General features: G+C 48.5%; 1 protein-coding gene across 1 annotated transcript in view; it reads right to left on the reverse strand.

The window, feature by feature from the left end:
- Positions 1 to 19,651, reverse strand: part of SEMA5B (semaphorin 5B) — a 279,793-nt gene that overhangs the window by 11,358 nt on the left and 248,784 nt on the right. The window contains exons 14-18 of the mRNA XM_075610072.1: positions 13,229 to 13,372; positions 11,517 to 11,664; positions 10,661 to 10,886; positions 8,659 to 8,877; positions 2,452 to 2,622 (exon numbers count right to left, since the gene is read on the reverse strand). Coding sequence (XP_075466187.1) covers positions 2,452 to 2,622; positions 8,659 to 8,877; positions 10,661 to 10,886; positions 11,517 to 11,664; positions 13,229 to 13,372 — 908 coding nt within the window. The remainder of the gene's footprint in view (positions 1 to 2,451; positions 2,623 to 8,658; positions 8,878 to 10,660; positions 10,887 to 11,516; positions 11,665 to 13,228; positions 13,373 to 19,651) is intronic.

Raw genomic sequence — 19,651 nt, forward strand, 5'->3', positions numbered from 1 at the left:
CCCGTTCTGCATAAAATCCTATAATAATAATTTGGCTCCTTCGGTCATGAAAAGAACAAAAGGAGCAGCACTTTTGCTGATCTCTGCTGCATGAATGGGGTTTATAGAATGGAATTTGCGCACACGGATTAGGTGCTGAGAAGCTTTATCAAAGAGCTGACATGAGTTGCACCATTATTTCTTTATACACAGAGGCAAAGCCCTTGATACAGATTAGAAGCTGCTTGTAAAAGTCAAATAACGCCTTTTTTCTGCTCTTTGGTTTCCGTTTTCATGCTCTGAATGTGCAAATCAAGCTGGCTGATTTCATTTCTTCCCAGACGTGGACTGCAGCTTAATTTAGTGCAGTTAAAATATAACAGGAGCAGCAGCAGCAGCAGCATTTTTAGGCAGCAATCAGGCACTCATGTTTCCCAGCTGTCAGATTTCACTGATGCAGAGCACATCCTAACTCTGTGTCTGCAAGTCTACAGAACGTCCAACAGATCCGGCTCCAGCCCAACTTCACTGAGAAACCCACAAACCCACATGAATGATTTATTGGGAGCCAGCCGGGATTCCTCAGTTATTTCTCTGTTTACCTACAAACAATTTCACAGAGGACCTTATAACCCGGCAAAGAATCCACTTCCACAACCCAAAGTAGGTTTTACAAGGAAACCAGCCCGATATCTGGACCCCCCCATCTTTCCCATTCATGTACACGTGGTATCTCCCCGCCAAAAAAAAAAGGTGTGATGGAGATGACAGGAAATCACAGCCCCAGCGTGATTAGAAAAGGTTTCCATGGAAATCAAAAAGATAACCATTTAATTGATCTATAGCAAGAATGTAAAAAAGCATAGAAACGAGGCTAAAACCATGGAAGCAGAAAATGTATCACATTTCCCAACACATACTCCAGCACAGGGGGCTCAGCTCCAGTCCCCAAGGGCCACCAACAGGGCAGGTTTTAAGGATATCCCAACTTTAGCACAGGTGACTCAATTGAGCCACCTGTGCTGAAGCAGTGACTGATTGATCTACCTGTTGGTGGATAGCCGTGATATACTTAAAACCTGACCTGTGGGGGGTCTTGAGGACTGGAGTTGAGCCCCCGTGTGAGTGACTTCCAGTCACTGCAGCAATATAACAGAAAGGGAAGAACTACTGTGGAAACCAAAAAAAAAAAAAAAAACATTTTTAGATTGAATATTTTTTTTTTAATGCCCAAATCAGAAACCCGTTGTAATCTAGATTCATTGCGATTTAAACGGCTCCTAACTGCTCCCCTGGCAGCGGGATGTGCCAGGCGTGGCTGTGAATGACGGGGTGCGATCTTCTGCCAGGGGAACGCGGGGAACGCGATAGTACCCAGTCTCGCTCTGATGGGCGCGGTTTTGGAAAGACTGACAGCGTATTTAGTGGCTGTATCTGCCGGTCGCTGCGGACTTGGGAAACACGACTGAAATCAGGAGATTTTACGGACTAACGCTTCCTGAGCCGCCACTGTACAGGAGCGACTCCGCGCGGGGACACGGGATAAACGGCGCTCCGTCTGGGCTGTCTGCGCTGAAACACTCAATCACTAGATCAGCATTTAAACGGGACAGTCTTCAAGGGCCACCAACAGGTCAGGCCTCTGTATATGCCTGCTTCAGCACAGGTGATAAAGCACTGATTGAGCTACCTGTGCTGAAGCAGGGATATCCTGAAAACCTAGCCTGTTAGTTGCCCTTGAGGACTGGAGACAGTCTGCCCCAATGCACAGAGTACGAATGACAAACCGTTCCCTGTATTTAGCGGACGCCCAGAAAACGTGCAGGGTAACAGTTTGCCGTATTGCTGCAGTGTTCTTTGTGACTGTAAATGTCTAGTAACACGCGGGGCCAGATTAGCCACCGGGGTAGTGATACATCTGTATCCAGCGCTGCACCTGCCCCCCTAACCCTCGCGGCACCCTCTCCCTCCCCCCCTAACCCTCGCGGCTCCCTCCCCCCCCTAACCCTCACGGCTCCCTCTCCCTCCCCCCCTAACCCTCGCGGGTTCCTCCCCCTCCCCCCTAACCCTCACGGCTCCCTCTCCCTCCCCCCCTAACCCTCGCGGGTCCCCCCCCCTAACCCTCGCGGGTTCCTCCCCCTCCCCCCTAACCCTCACGGCTCCCTCTCCCTCCCCCCCTAACCCTCGCGGGTCCCCCCCCCTAACCCTCTCAGCTCCCTCTCCCTCCCCCCCTAACCCTCGCGGCTACCTCCCCCTCCCCCCCTAACCCTCGCGGCTCCCTCCCCCCCTAACCCTCGCTGCTCCCTCCCCCTCCCCTCCTAAACCTCGCGGCTCCCTCCCCCCCTAACCCTCACGGCTCCCTCTCCCTCCCCTCCCTAACCCTCGCGGGTCCCTCCCCCCTAACCCTCAAGGCTCCCTCTCCCTACCCCCCTAACCCTCGCGGCTCCCTCTCCCTCCCCGGGGGTGGCGTACCTTCGCAGGAGTAGGTGTTGCACAGCGCCTCCTCTGTGTGCAGCCCAATGCATATATCTCCTCCGTTGGAAGGTGCGGGGTTGGTGCAGGTTCGGGTGCGCTGGTAATGGCCACCCCCACACGTGGCTGAGCACTGAGTCCAGGAAGACCAACAGGACCAAGACCCTTTAACTGGAACCAAAGGAAAAGGACACAGTGGGAAACCATGATAAGAACAGGAGCACACAGCCCTGTTACAGCCACAGCACAGGGCGTTATAGTTACACAGCCCTGTTACAGCCACAGCACAGGGCGTTATAGTTACACAGCCCTGTTACAGCCACAGCACAGGGTGTTATAGTTACAGAGGCCTGACATAGCCACAGCACAGGGCGTTATAGTTACAGAGGCCTGACCACAGCACAGGGCGTTATAGTTACAGAGGCCTGACATAGCCACAGCACAGGGCGTTATAGTTACAGAGGCCTGACATAGCCACAGCACAGGGCATTATAGTTACAGAGGCCTGACCACAGCACAGGGCGTTATAGTTACAGAGGCCTGACATAGCCACAGCACAGGGCGTTATAGTTACAGAGGCCTGACTAGAGCACAGGGCGTTATAGTTACAGAGGCCTGACTAGAGCACAGGGCGTTATAGTTACAGAGGCCTGTCACAGCCACAGCACAGGGCATTATAGTTACAGAGGCCTGTCACAGCCACAGCACAGGGCGTTATAGTTACACAGCCCTGACACAGCACAGGGCGTTATAGTTACAGAGGCCTGTCACAGCACAGGGCGTTATAGTTACAGAGGCCTGACTAGAGCACAGGGCGTTATAGTTACAGAGGCCTGTCACAGCACAGGGAGTTATAGTTACAGAGGCCTGTCACAGCCACAGCACAGGGCGTTATAGTTACAGAGGCCTGACTAGAGCACAGGGCGTTATAGTTACAGAGGCCTGACTAGAGCACAGGGCGTTATAGTTATACAGCCCTGACACAGCACAGGGTGTTATAGTTACACAGCCCTGACACAGCACAGGGCGTTATAGTTATACAGCCCTGACACAGCACAGGGTGTTATAGTTACACAGCCCTGACACAGCACAGGGCGTTATAGTTACACAGCCCTGACACAGCACAGGGCGTTATAGTTACAGAGGCCTGACATAGCCACAGCACAGGGCGTTATAGTTACAGAGGCCTGACACAGCACAGGGCGTTATAGTTACAGAGGCCTGACATAGCCACAGCACAGGGCATTATAGTTACAGAGGCCTGTCACAGCCACAGCACAGGGCGTTATAGTTACAGAGGCCTGTCACAGCCACAGCACAGGGCGTTATAGTTACAGAGGCCTGACCGGAGCTCAGGGCGTTATAGTTACAGAGGCCTGACCAGAGCACAGGGCGTTATAGTTACAGAGGCCTGACACAGCACAGGGCGTTATAGTTACAGAGGCCTGACACAGCACAGGGCGTTATAGTTACAGAGGCCTGACTAGAGCACAGGGCGTTATAGTTACAGAGGCCTGACATAGCCACAGCACAGGGCGTTATAGTTACAGAGGCCTGTCACAGCCACAGCACAGGGCGTTATAGTTACAGAGGCCTGACACAGCACAGGGCGTTATAGTTACAGAGGCCTGACACAGCACAGGGCGTTATAGTTACAGAGGCCTGACACAGCACAGGGCGTTATAGTTACAGAGGCCTGACTAGAGCACAGGGCGTTATAGTTACAGAGGCCTGACATAGCCACAGCACAGGGCGTTATAGTTACAGAGGCCTGACACAGCACAGGGCGTTATAGTTACACAGCCCTGACACAGCACAGGGCGTTATAGTTACAGAGCCCTGACACAGCACAGGGCGTTATAGTTACACAGCCCTGACACAGCACAGGGCGTTATAGTTACAGAGGCCTGTCACAGCACAGGGCGTTATAGTTACAGAGGCCTGTCACAGCACAGGGCGTTATAGTTACAGAGGCCTGTCACAGCACAGGGCGTTATAGTTACAGAGGCCTGACCAGAGCACAGGGCGTTATAGTTACAGAGGCCTGTCACAGCACAGGGCGTTAAAGTTACACAGCCCTGACACAGCACAGGGCGTTATAGTTACAGAGGCCTGTCACAGCACAGGGCGTTATAGTTACAGAGTCCTGACCAGAGCACAGGGCGTTATAGTTACACAACCCTGACACAGCACAGGGCGTTATAGTTACAGGGGCCTGACCAGAGCACAGGGCGTTATAGTTACAGAGGCCTGACCGGAGCTCAGGGTGTTATAGTTACAGAGGCCTGACCGGAGCGCAGGGCGTTATAGTTACAGAGGCCTGAACGGAGCGCAGGTCGTTATAGTTACAGAGGCCTGACCGGAGCTCAGGGCGTTATAGTTACAGAGCCCTGACCGGAGCTCAGGGCGTTATAGTTACAGAGCCCTGACCGGAGCTCAGGACATGGTAAAGTACCCCCTTTACTGCAGCTCTATTTAATAATCAGCCAATGAGATACATTGGATTGTAAGCTCTCCGGGGCAGGTAAAGTGCTGAGCACACAGTTAGCGCTATAGCAATAACAATATACGTCCATCCGAGGAAAAGAGATCTCACAAGCCAGGAGTGATATTGTGAAGCTTACCCTTGGAGAATGGGGACACGCAGAGAGGGTAAATGTAAGGAAGTCATTGTATATCAGATGTGATTGGTAAACAGGGGTGTGAAGGACAGATTAAAACATACAGGGACCGATGTACTAAGCATCGCAAACGGACACTTACATGCTCTTTGGGTCCAACCTTCCGGTTCTCACCGCGCACCTCAATGTCAAAAACGTTATCTGTTTGCCATATTCTGGCAGTCGGAAATGCGCTTTATATAACATTATTGATATGTACAAAAATAGTTGCATCTGTTCACCATAAAACTGTAACGGTGTTAATAGTCTGCAGAGTTAAACCCGGGTAATCCCTAAAAAGCAGGTGTCTACTATTCGTGCCGAATGAAGTTGCGGTGTACAACCAAACATGGAATTGACGCAGCAGAGACATCCAATTATATCGGGAACCAAAATGTATATGGCCGTTAATAATATTACAGTAATAATTTATATTTACCAACACTAGTTCTAAATACAAAAATACACAATTCTGTTTGAATTGAAATTGTCGCAAATAAGATATTAAACATGGTGCAGTGCTTCAATATTTATTTAAAACCACGAACTACGAGCCAGACGTACAAGTCACGACCTTCACACCGCATACTTTTTACGGAGAGAGTCGTACTACTTTTTAGCATGAAAGCTGACACGCAACTAAAATTCTAATATGATCTTAATACATAGAGCACAGAGGGTGAATCCAGGGGAGCGGGAGGCGTGACTGGCGCGTGGGACACGCGGGGTATTTCCTAGTATCAACGCAGTAAAGGAGATGAATGATCCTAAGAACAACAGTAAAAGTGCAGTTTATTCAGACCTCGTAAAACCTATTCATTGCAGGGTTTCTGCTGCCAAACTCGGCGGAGTTTACAGGGCCGTAAAGAGAAAAGATTGCTAGGGTGAGAAAATAATTACCCGATAAAAACAGGCATAGCAATATCAACAACTTTGTTGTTTTCAATTAAGGTGTAATTGTGTGTTTTATTTGTATTTATTTCTCCGAGGTGATGCGGACGGAGACGGGACGTGTTCTCAGGACATACTTCAAAACAACTTCATGTATTTTTTTTTTGCTGGTAAAATATTTAATAAACAAAAATACCGGGTCTAATTATCCAGATCTACCGGCGGCAAAACTGCGGCCAAAAAAACGGCACCAAATTAACAAAGGAAAAAAACATTCCTATTTTAACCAATCGGTTCGTCTGCTTTGGCAGGTGCGATGCAGTTTTCTGCATTAGTTTTGCAGACACGGGACCTCGATAAATGACCACAAAGTCAGAGATCAAACAGCTAGTGCATATAATAACAATGTCATTCTGACCACAGAGTGGCGATAGAGAGTAGTGCAAAAAAAGGAAATTAAAGCTGCAGACCAAGCAATATCCTACGTGTGGTTTTTACCCCCAATAAATCATTTCAGTACTATGAGAAAATACGTGTAGCATTTTTTTAATCAACTAAAATGACAATTTTAATGTATTATAATGTAACAAGCATTTCTTGTTTCCACAGCAACCATTTACAAAGTCACATCCCCTTCCTCTTCTGCAACAGGCTCTGGCACACCCCTTTTTGAGCCCTGCCCTCTCTCTAGCAGTGCACCAATTGTATCTAGTGGCTACCTGGTCACATGATCTTCCCCACAGAACTTTGCATCTTTGGTCCTCTTCTGCTGCACTGACAGCCATTTAGTGAGCCCCCAAGCCGAATCTTCGCCGATCGATCACAGGAGAACAGATCGATCAGCAACTTAGCTAATTACTTATCATTGTGTGGCTTGTTTTGATGCACATATTAAAGGGGAAAAAATAAAATAAAAACCCGTCAGTTTGGACTATAGCTTTAAAACCCAATCATGGATAGAGATAAATATCACTCTTCCGTAGGTACCGAGTATACTCCCAGCTCCGCACCGTATACCCCCAGTACCGCACCGTATACCCCCAGCACCGCACCGTATACCCCCAGCTCCGTGCGGTACATTCTCAGCACTGCGCCTCTGCTGGAGAGGCATGCAGTGAATGGATGAACGCTCTATTGCCTTCAGCAGTGAAGAGGTTAAAATCCTAACACGCAAGCATAATAGCGATGATACATCGGAGAATCCTAAAGGGCCCTGCTGCCTAATTAATAAACATTTTGTTCACCTCAGAGTTTTTTCCCCCCCACTTTCTTTACTGTACATCAGCTGAAAAAGTTATATAAAATAAAAATATTCAGGCTACATTAAAGATGGCGCCAACTGCAAGCTCTTACAAGACAAGACGGAAATATGTCGCTGAATTTCTATGGAGCTTGGTGAGGCCGTCATCCCAGAAATACACACACAAAGTTAGTATCAACCCTTTATCTGCCGACGCGTTCCACTGCAGAGAAGTTAAACCTTGTACAGGACCGGTTTGCTGGGCCCAGATTTGCCATTTCTACACCTAAACATTCTTGCTTATTTAATACTAGCTGAGAGACCCGGCGAATGTGTGAGGCGTTTACAGGAGGGTCAGGGGGAGAATTAGTCCCGCACATATTCTAAATGGACATATCAAATTCTGCATCTTAAGGTTTTTTTATCACACATCTGTCTGAAAAACGCGTTTACATTTGCAAATAAAAAATAAATACATGTTGTTTTTTTTTTTGCTGTGCTTCTAAACACACTTTGGTGGTGGGAGGGGGGGTTGCTGAGTGAGCCTGGATATAATAAACAAAAATATGACACCTCTACTCACAAATCTGTACATAAGGTATTCTCTCACTGCTCACACTGCGCTGATCCGGCGGTGCAAGGCTGGGTACAGATATATGGTGGTGAACAAAAGTTTGAAGGAAGCAGGTACGTTAAAAAAAAAGAAGCTTACTCTGTATCTAATCCATTATCCCCAACAGGTCAGGTTTTCAGGCTATCCCTGCTTCAGCAAAGGTGCTCAATCAGTGGCTCAGTCTTCGATTGAGCCACTTGTGGTGAAGCTGGGATATCCTTAAAACCTGACCTGCTGGGGGGTCTTGAGGACTGGAGTTGAGCCCCCCTGTGTTAGGTCTGAGAGACTGTCCCCCCGATTGTACCTGCTGCCCCCCTGTGTTAGGTCTGACTGTCCCCCCGATTGTACCTGCTGCCCCCCTGTGTTAGGTCTGAGAGACTGTCCCCCCGATTGTACCTGCTCTGATAATCGATTAAATACAGAATAAGCTTTTTTACATACCTGCTTCCGTCAAACTTCTGTTTCCTACCGGATACAATAACCCACAAAACCAGGACTGGCTAAAATATGGAGTTAGTGGGGGGAAATCAGAATTAAACAGGACAGTAAAAACCGCCGCTTATCCCCTTTGGGGGGGCCCCAGGACGTAGTGGCTATGTCATGCCCAAAGAGGTTTGTTTTCCCTGCGTGGATCGCGGCCCGCGTTCCCCCACGCCCTGGACGTGATCCGCTCGGGAGTGAAACAGAGGACTCGTCCACTTCCGTTACCTGGACAATGGTCGCCGTGGTTACATGTACCGGAGGGGCCGCGGCGCTCTGGTACAGCGACCCCACACAAAGCGTTAAACAGGTGAGGGGCTCACCTGGGCAGGGCTGGGGGTTGCAGTCCTGGAATTCTGCGGCGGACCCCACGCAGGGCAGGCCGCCATTACGAGGTTCTGGGCTGTTGCAGGTCCTTTTGCGTGACCGAAAGCCCAGCTCACAGTCCCGGGAGCAGGAGGACCAGCCGCCCCACGGACTCCAGCCACCGCTGACCAGGCGAGACGGGGACTTCCCGCTGCGCATCAAATCTTCCACAAGTGCTGAGGTAACAAAATGAGACGCAAAACTGCGCAGTTAGTGACACTTCTTGCACTGTAGGGGTTAAGGCCCATACGTGCCAAGCCGTGCTACACCGTGACACCCCTCGTGGCTGTAGATACGGGCCTCGGTGTGGAGGTACGGAAGAGCGTCTCGTTCATTGGTTTCGTACAATTGGGGCATTGTGGAGATAATCGCAAATATGTCAGGGGCAGCACAAACGCGACACGGGGACATCCCTTAAGGCACGGGTGTGCAAACTGGGGGGGGGTGCCCCCCGAAATTTTGTAAGGGGAGCGCTGAACTGAGCCCTGCGCTTACGGTTGCCCCACGCTCTCCCCCACAACATTTAAAAGGATTGCTGGGGGAGAGAGGCGGGGGCCTCTTACCTTGTCTCCGGCATCGTATGATAGCGGCGTCGCGTCACCATGACAACGCGACATCACATGCCACCGCAATGTTGCAGAGATGATGGAGAGCAGGTAAGAGAGCAGGGGGGGCGCAATGTAAAAAGTTTGTGCACCCCCAACTTAAGGTCGGAGGAAAGGAGATTTCACCAGCAAAGGTCCTTTACAGTAAGGGCAGTTACAGTGCGGGATTCATTACCCATGGAGACTGTGATGGCAGATACAAGAGATATCTCCAAATAAAGGTTGGACGGGTTTTTAGAAAGGAAAGGGATCAGGGCCTGCGTGATGGCAACGCACCAAGCCCCGCGCTCTCCCCCACAAGTTAAACTGACTCCCGGGGTTAGGTGCGGGGCCTCTGCACGTGCCTCTCACCTTCTATCCGGCATCTTCTCATCTCGGCGACGTCATGTTGCCATAACGACGACATGACGCCACAATGTCGGTGAGATGAGAAGGTGCCGGAGAGAAGGTCAGAGGCCACGCGCTCTCCCCTGGCACCGAGTCTGACAGATATACCAAATAAGTAAACATGGGAAGGACGCTGATCCGGGAGTAACGTGGTCGCCAATATTTGGAGTCAGGAAAATAATTTATTTTTCCCTTATGAGATATTACTGGATAATGTGTCACTGGGGTTGTGTTTCCCTTCCTCTGGATCAATATACTGTAAATACAAATATATAAGTATCTGTCGTCTAGTTTTTTGCATAGGTCTAACTTGGTGCACGTATGTCTTTTTATAACCGTATCTACGATGTAACGATGCTGGTTTCGTTACATTGTTACAGTTACAATGTTTTTTCTTCTCCTGTGTTTGCCAGATGGAAGTATCGCAGAATATCATTAATTAATGTCGTGTCAGTCTCGCAGGGGGAGGGGCCTGTGGTTATAATGATTATCCGGCATTAGCGCAGGCACGTACTGCCAGTCTCGCAGGGGGAGGGGCCTGTGGTTATAATGATTATCCGGCATTAGCGCAGGCACGTACTGCCAGTCTCGCAGGGGGAGGGGCCTGTGGTAATAATGATTGTTAGGCATTAGCGCAGGCACGTACTGCCAGTCTCGCAGGGGGAGGGGCCTATGGTAATAATGCGCAGGCACGTACTGCCAGTCTCGCAGGGGGAGGGGCCTGTGGTAATAATGCGCAGGCACGTACTGCCAGTCTCGCAGGGGGAGGGGCCTGTGGTAATAATGATTGTTAGGCATTAGCGCAGGCACGTACTGCCAGTCTCGCAGGGGGAGGGGCCTATGGTAATAATGCGCAGGCACGTACTGCCAGTCTCGCAGGGGGAGGGGCCTGTGGTAATAATGCGCAGGCACATACTGCCAGTCTCGCAGGGGGAGGGGCCTGTGGTAATAATGCGCAGGCACGTACTGTCAGTCTCACAGGCCGCCGAGCCGTCGTTAGGACAGAACCGCGTCTCCATCTTCTTCCTTCCAAACTGCAGATCGTGGGGGTCGGAGAGCTGAGCGCGGCAGGTGTACCGGAAACGCTGTTCCTGACGGACGCCTCCCTGCGTCACATTAACCGGCATCCAGGGCGTCCACGGGGTGTTCCTCCGGACCTCGGGGCACGCCTCGGGGTTACAGGTCCTAAACTCCTGCAGCAGGTAACAAGGTGTGTGGTTACTGAGGTGTGATCGCAATTAGTCATCGCTAGCCGCCATTCCCCCGAACGCCTTTTCAACGTTCAAACGATCGAACCACTTAAACCAGGCGTGGCCAGCGCCAGTCCTCAAGGGTCACCAACAGGCCAAGTATCAGGGATATCCCTGCTTCAGCACAGGTGCCTTAATCAGTCATTGACTGAGCCACCTGTGCTGAAGCAGGGATATAACACCTGACCTGTTAGTGGCCCTGGAGGGTTGGAGGTGACCTCCCCTGGTTTAAGCACATTGCAAAGGACCCCTCTGGCAACTATGGGGTTAATGCAGGGGTTCTCAACTCCAGTATTCAAGACATCCCAACAGGTCAGGTTTTCAGGATAACCCTGCTTTAGCACAGGTGCTGCAGTCTTCGACTGAGCTGCTGATTGAGCCACCTACGCTGAATAGCGTTTATAGGGATAGCCTTAAAACCTGACCTGTTGGGGGGTCTTGAGGACTGGAGTTGAGCCCCTGGGTTAACCCCATAGTTGCCAGTGCAGATACATTGTGACTGTAACATCCCTGGCGGAATGCAGGGAGGCAGATCCGCTGGCACTGACGGGGTTAGCCGCGCGCAGGACATACCGCAGCGCAGCCTGGGCAGCTGATCCCGTTTTCGCAGGAGCGCTGCCGGGAGTGTGTTCCGCCGCCGCAGTCCGCGCTGCATTTGCTCCAGGACCCCCAGGAAGACCAGAAAATGGGTACGGGGCAGGGGCTGTTCTCATTGCAGAAGCTGCACCGTTCAAAAAGAAACAAACACGCAGGGTTAATAACACAGCCACACTCTCCCAATCTTTTCTTTTAAAAAGCACTTCCCCATACAACATCTTCTAGAGCATTGCAACCCTTTGCTGCCAACTGCGTACACAATACACGGCTTTGCCCGAAGCTGCGGCCTCCTCGGGCAGTGAAGGGGTTGCATTTTCCCCCTTTCTCACTTGTTTGTTAGGTAAAAATATATACTGCGCGCCAAACACACAACACAAATAAACACACAAAAAGGAAATCACAACTGTGGACACTTTGTTTTTTTTTTTTTAAATGCCCAGGAAATACGATAACGTGAAAATGAAACAGAATCCGGGCGGGCGAGGAGAGCAATGCGGGTCTCAGGAGCGGACGTTCCGAAACTGCGCGGTGAACCGAGCCGAGTTACAACAATTAGCACAGTATTGATGGAATTAAATGGTCTTTTTGATTTCTACTTTAAATTCAGCAAAAGGTCAGAACAGCTCAGGCAGGTGCCAGGGGTTAAGCGTCCTGGAAATGTCTAATTAGGGAGCTGGAAGCCACATCAGAGGCGAATTAATTGTGCGCACTAACAGATGTGCTGAGCGTTCAGATGTTAGCAGCTCAGTTTGTGATGCGTGACTTTACTAGGACACTGTGTGCTGGAGATCGGGGCAAGTCGCAGCTGACAAAATGTCACTGTTTTAATCACTGCTGAATTCACTACAAGTAATCCGAACAGAAATGGCATCGTTATGTCATTTAGATGCAGCTCAGCACGGACTCGGGATACAGGAGGCAATCTGCATTCTACAAAATACCTGCATTTTGCTCAGAAGGCTGAAAGAGAGAGAACAGGCAGTAATTACACGAGCAAAATACAGATGATGTTAACCTTTCGGTGTGTGCAGAGGAGCAGTTAATGTTTGGGGAACATGTTTCTTCCCAATATCCCTCTGGACAATGAGCCCAGATCTCTGTATAATAAAACCATCGCTGCACACTTCCAGCGGCAGACAATGCCAGGTCTTCTCAGACAACATACAGTGTCACTTATGTAGCGAATAATGAATATAAAAACAAACGCGTACAAAGGCTCAGGAAACGGACGCTGACAGTGAAACCATGTTACTACAACGGGAATATTCATTATCCTACATTTGTTGACAGCAAGCTGGGGTTCAAACCCAAAGAGAAAGATGCAATAGGGTAGGGGCTCAACTCCAGTCCTCAAGACCCCCCAACAGGTCAGGTTTTAAAGATATCCCAGCTTCAGCACAGGTGGCTCAAAGACTGAGCCACCTGTGCTGAAGCAGAGACGGATTGACCCAGCTGTGCTGAAGCAGGGATATCCTTAAAACCCATGCTGAAGCAGGGATATCCTTGAGCCCCATATGCTGAAGCAGGGACTGATTGAGCCACCTGTGCTGAAGCGGGATATCTTTAAACCCCGATATGTTGGGGGGGGGGGGGCCTTGAAGACTGGAGTTGAGCCCCCTGAAATAGAGCAGCACAGAACCCCAGGAGAAAGCTCAGCGCAGCGCTCTGTATAAATGGCGGCTTCTTACCGCTCCTCCCTGCTCTGCCCCACACATACTCTGCCTCCGAACCGAGGGGCCGGGTTACTGCATGTTCTTTGCCGCACCTGGAACCCGATTCCGCATGAGGTGCTGCACTGCGCCCACGAGGGCCACGGCGTCCACGCTCCATTCCTGCGAGGGGAAAATAAACAGAACATTCACCGTACAGCGCATGTTCTGCACTATTATTCATTTGCCAGACATTTGGGAACAGCTGACCGCTCCTGCCCCAGCCCCACCTAGGTCACCAAGTATCCCAACATTGTATAAACCTGGGGTGGTCAGCTCCAGTCCCCAAATGCCACCAACAGGTCAGGTACTAATGAAAACCCAGCATCAGCACAGGTGGTCCAATCAGTGGCTCAGTAATTGAGTATCCTGTGCTGACGCAGGGATATCCCTAAAACCTGACCTGTTAGTGGCCCTTGAGGACTAGAGTTGGCCGCCCCTGGCATAATCTGTCCCAATCTAGGCTGGTTCAGACAGCAAAATGTCCTGAATTTGGGGTCACTTTCTGCTTTTGTGAGGACAGCCGAATAAACGTGGCACTACGACCACTACTGCGTCCACCGAAAGAAAAGGCCCCTGTGCTCCCCCCAGCACATTAAGCAATAATGTGAGCGCAGACTGGCGATATATAGTACTGTATACCACCCGCTTACAGTATTGGTACTGTTTAAAGCTGGGGTTCTGGACTTACTCTGTCTCTTCCAGCACCAAGTAAAGAAGAACAATTCTGCATCTTCATGTGAGCAAACACACCTGCATTACTGTTACTTAACATGCACGTCTCTTTACCTGGAGGTGTTTATTACTGACATATAGCTGCAGCCTCACAAATCGGACCGATTCATCTAAAGTCCCCTTTTCTCCCCAAAAAGCCCAAACATTAAGGTCACATTCCTCCCATGAGCTCTAATCAGTGAGAATAAAAACGCTCGCTGAAATCTTTATAAATATATCAATTATTTGGCACCGGTAGAAATGTTCTGTTCCCGGGAACGAGAAGCTGGCGGCGCTCATTAGGGAGGAGCGGGACACTTTTACAATAAAATGACTTTTATATTATTCTACTTACATTAATCATCACTATTATTTCCAATATAAATCCTACACCCCAAGATAGTTTAGTCAATGATAGGACAAAGAACGGTCACAGCCTATAGTATCTCACTGCACATACAGTATAGTTTCCATAGGGGACAGAAGAAATGTACGGAGCAGTAGAGATATTCAATACATTGTTTACTTTAAGTTTACATCATCATTCATATGTCTGTGTAACATCAAAAGAGTCACATCCTAAGTGTCACATTTAAAGTGTCAACAGAGTTGATTTGGGAGTTGAAATTGGAGGTGAAGATTGGAGGAAGATCTGGAATCTGCACCACAACCACTTTGCCACTGAGAACGTGTCTTTCTAAATGCAGTGATTATTTGTACTCTTTCTATCCTCCAATAACTAAGGAGGATATTATCTGTCCCAGACTGCACATCTCAGCACTTTACTAAATTACTCTGATGCCGCCTTTACTATTTATATTTGCTTTGACATCACTTGTTTTCAAATGATGCACTTCTTTCTACCAGCCTCCTTATGTCTCTAACTCTATTCACATATCTCCATGTCTCCTTCCTTTGCCACTTCTCAGTTCACATGAACTCCTTTCTTACCTGCACCCTCCGACACTGCACAGCTATACCCCCTGCACTAAATCACACCCCTACAAATCATCCTCACACATTCTCTTTCTATCCATGCTTCTCCTCCTCGCTTCTCGGGATATCTCTCCCAATCCTGGTCCCTGCCTTATTTCTACGTGTCCTCGTCCTCGCCTACCAAATTCAACTACTTCTCCTTCTGGTGTCAACCCCTCCAACCTCATACCCATCCCCTGTCACCCTCCCTCCTCTCTCACTCCCTTTCTCCTGTGCCCTTTGGAATGCTCGCTCCCTCTCTAACAAGTTCCTCTCTGTACATGACTTCTTTCTCTCTCACTCCCTGCTCCTATTTGCCATAACTGAGACCTGGCTCACTCAGTCTGACTCTGCTCTGGAAGCTGCCCTCTCCTACGGTGGCCTTTTCTTCTCCCACACTCTGCGCACTGATGGAAGGGGTGGAGGCGTGGGGCTCCTGCTCTCCTCTCTCTGTCGTTACTGAACCCTTCCTATTCCTCCCTCTCTTGCTTTTCCCTCCTTTGAGGCTCACACTGTCCAGATTTTCTCTCCTCTCCCTGTCCATGTGGCGGTCATCTATCGCCCACCTACCTCTACTCATCCCCCCTCTGCCTTTCTCTCTCACTTTGAATCCTGGCTCTCTTTCTTCCTCTCCTCAGACTCCCCTGTTCTTCTCCTTGGGGACTTCAACTGCCACATTGATGACCCCTCTCTCTCGTGGGCTTCCCGCTTTCTCTCTCTAACCTCTTCTTTTGGCCTTCAACAGTGGACTGCAGCCAGCACCCACAAGGATGGCCACTACTTAGACCTGGTTTTCACTAAGAACTTCTCTCTCTCTGATTTCTCAATTTCCCCCTTTCCTCTCTCTGACCATCACCTCATCTCATTCTCTCTCTCTCTCTCTGACCATCACCTCATCTCATTCTCTCTCTCTCTGACCATCACCTTATCTCATTCTCTCTCTCTCGCTTCTCCCCTTTTCCACCTCCATCTACCCCCGGTACTGCAGAAACCTGCGCTCTATTAACCTACCAGCCTTTGATTCCACTTTACGCTCATCCCTCTCCTCTCAGTTCTGCTACAGACCCAACAACCTGGTCAGGAACTACAACTCTGCCTTGTCTTCCTCTCTTGATCTACATGCCCCGCTTTCTCTCTGCCGCACTCGCCCTTCTAACCCTAGACCCTGGCTAAATTCCCAGACGCGCATGCTGCGTTCCTCCACTCGTTCCTCTGAACGCCTCTGGAGGAAGTCTCACACTCTCGCAGACTTCCTTCACTACAAATTTATGCTGCCCTCTCTCAGGCTAAACAAACCTACTTTTCTTCACTAATCAACACACAGAAGTCTAACCCACGCCGACTCTTCTCTTCTACTCAAACCACCCTCAGCTGCCTCTTCTTCTTACTCCATATCACCTCAGGATTTGGCTGACTATTTTAAGGAAAAGGTGAGAACATCCCTTCTATTTCCTTCCATCCTACACCGCTTCCCAACTCTCCTCCTGCCTTCCTTGACTCTTTTTCCGCTGTCTCAGAGGAAGATGTGTCACTGCTGAACTCCTTCTCCCTCTACCACTTGCCTTCTTGACCCCATTCCCTCCCATCTCCTAAAACCTCTTGCTCCTACTATAATCCCTATGCTCACACACATTTTTAACTCCTCCCTCTACTCTGGTACCGTTCCCTCCTCCTTCAAGCATGTAACAGTCATACCATTACTCAAAAACAGCAAGCTTGACCCTACCTGTCTTTCTAACTATCCACCTGTCTCCCTCTTGCCTCTAAACTCCTTGAACGTCTTGTATTCTCTTGCTTGCTCCACTTTTACATATATTACATAGTAGATGAGGTTGAAAAAAGACGTACGTCCATCAAGTTCAACCTATGCTAAATTTAGGCAACAGATACTTTATCCTATATCTATACTTACTTATTTATCCAGAGGAAGGCAAACAAAAAACCCCATTAAGGGGAAAAATTAATTCCTTCCTGACTCCAAGAATTGGCAATCTGATTAATCCCTGGATCAACATCCTTCCCATGTATACTTATTTGGTATATCCCTGTATACCTTTCCCATCTAAAAAGATGTCCAACCTTTTTTGAACAAATCTATTGTATCTGCCATCACAGTCTCCATGGGTAATGAATACCACATTTTAAGTGCCCTTACTGTAAAGAACCCTTTCCTTTGTTGCTGGTGAAATTTCCTTTCCTCCAACCTTAAGGAATGGCCCAGAGTCCTTTGTACTGCCCGTGGGATGAATAGTTCTTTTGAAAGCTCCTTGTATTGTCCCTGAATATATTTGTATATAGTTATCATATCCCCTCTTAGACGCCTCTTTTCTAATGTAAATAAATCTAATTTAGCTAGCCTCTCCTCATAAGTTAGAATGTCAATCCCCTTTATTAATTTGGTGGTTCTTCTCTGCACTCTCTCTAGTTCCATAATGTCTTTTCTTAGGATTGGTGCCCAAAATTGTACTCCATATTCAAGGTGTGGTCTTACTAATGCTTTGTAAAGGGGCATAATTATGTTTACTTCCCTTCCATCCATTGCCCGTTTGATGCAAGATAAAATCCTGTTTGCCTTTGCAGCTACTGTATGACATTGGGCACTATTGCTAAGCCTCCTTCTCCATCAAGGATTCCCCCAATATATCTCCATTTAATTTGTAAGTCGCCTTTTTATTCTTGCATCCAAAATGCATAACCTTACATTTATCTGTATTAAACCTCATTTGCCATTTACCTGCCCACGTTTCCAGTCTCTCCAAGTCCTTCTGAAGAGAAATTACATCCTGCTCTGATTCTATTACCTTACACAATTTAGTATCATCAGCAAAGATGGAGACTTTGCTCTCGATCCCAACCTCAAGGTCATTAATAAACAAGTTAAAAAGCAGGGGTCCCAGTACCGATCCTTGAGGTACTCCACTCACGACTTTAGCCCAACCTGAAAAAGTTCCATTTATGACAACCCTCTGTTGTCTGTCCTTTAACCAGTTTTCAATCCAGGTGCATATATTATTACTGAGTCCAATTTTCTTTATTTTGTACACCAACCTCTTGTGTGAAACCGTATCAAAAGCCTTTGCAAAATCTAAGTAGATCACATCAACTGCATTACCCTGGTCTAAATTCCTACTTACCTCCTCAAAGAAACAAATAAGGTTCTCAACATCTATTCTCTCCTAGACCCTCTACAATCTGGCTTCCGCATTGCTCACTCCACTGAAACAGCCCTCACTAAAATAACTAATGACCTCCATGCTGCCAAAGACAGAGGTCATTACACTCTGCTCATATTACTCAACTTCTCTGCAGCATTTGACACCGTGGACCACCCTCTTCTCCTTCACATTCTCTATACTCTTGGTATTCGGAACAAAGCTCTATCCTGGGTCTCCTCTTACCTCTCCTATCGTACTTTCAGTGTCTCTTCTGCTAACACCTCCTCCTCTATCAATCTCTCTGTGGGGGTACACCAGGGACCTCTTCTCTGTACACACTTTCTCTAAGTGACCTAATCACATCTCTTGGGTTTAAATATCACCTCTATGCTGACGACACACAAATTTACTTTTCTACCCCTGACCTTACACCTGCTGTACAGACCAAAGTTTCTGAATGCCTCTCTGGAATATCATCCTGGATGGACATCCACCGACTTAAACTTAACATGACAAAAACAGAACTCCTCATACTTCCTCCCAAACCTGGCCCTACTACCTCCTTCCACATTACTGTTGGAAGTACCATCATTCACCCATTAGACCAAGCATGGTGCTTAGGGGGTCACACTGTATTCCTCTCTCACATTCTCCTCTCACATTCAAAACGTTTTTAAAATCTGTTGCTTTTTCCTGCGCAATATTACTAAGATACATACACCCTTTCCTCTGTTGCTCGACGGCTAAAACTCCTGACTCAGGCCCCCATTCTCTCCCGTCTCAATTACTGCAACCTCCTGCTGTCCGGCTTTCCTGCCGGACAGCTGGCTCCCCTACAATCTATCCTAAATGCTGCTGCCAGAATCACTCTCCTCTTTCCTAATTCTGTCTCACCGTCTCCCCTGCTGAATCCCTCTCCTGGCTTCCGATCAAATCCCGCATCTCACACTCAATTCTCCTCCTCACTTTTAAAGCTTTACACTCTTCTGCCCCTCCTTACATCTCAGCCCTAATTTCTCGCTATGCACCATCCCGACTCTTGCGTTTTGCTCAAGGATGTTTTCTCTCTACCCCCTTTTGTATCTAAAGCCCTCTCCCACCTTAAACCTTTCTCACTGACTGCCCCACACCCCTGGAATGCCCTTCTCCTCCATACCCGACTAGCACCCTCTCTATCCACCTTTAAGACCCCCCTTAAAACACAATTGCTTAAAGAAGCATATGAGTTGCTCTGTGGCTAATACTATACACGATACATAAAGCTTGGCCCCCTGCAGATGCACTTACCAGAACGCCCTCCTACTGTCTCTGTACGTTCTTCCTACCTACCAATTAGATTGCAAGCTCTTCGGAGAAGGGACTCCACTTCCAAAATGTTACTTTTATGCCTGAAGCCCTTATTCCCATGATCTGTTATTTGTATTATTTGTTATTTATATGATTGCCACGTGTATAGGGCCAGTGAACTAGCTAGAAACTCCGATCTCACATATATATATATATATTATTATCCTTTACCATTTTTCTAATCACTGACTTCATTCTGTTTTTGTTTTCT

Source organism: Ascaphus truei, chromosome 7 (assembly GCF_040206685.1).
Source record: "Ascaphus truei isolate aAscTru1 chromosome 7, aAscTru1.hap1, whole genome shotgun sequence".
Lineage (NCBI taxonomy): Eukaryota > Metazoa > Chordata > Amphibia > Anura > Ascaphidae > Ascaphus > Ascaphus truei.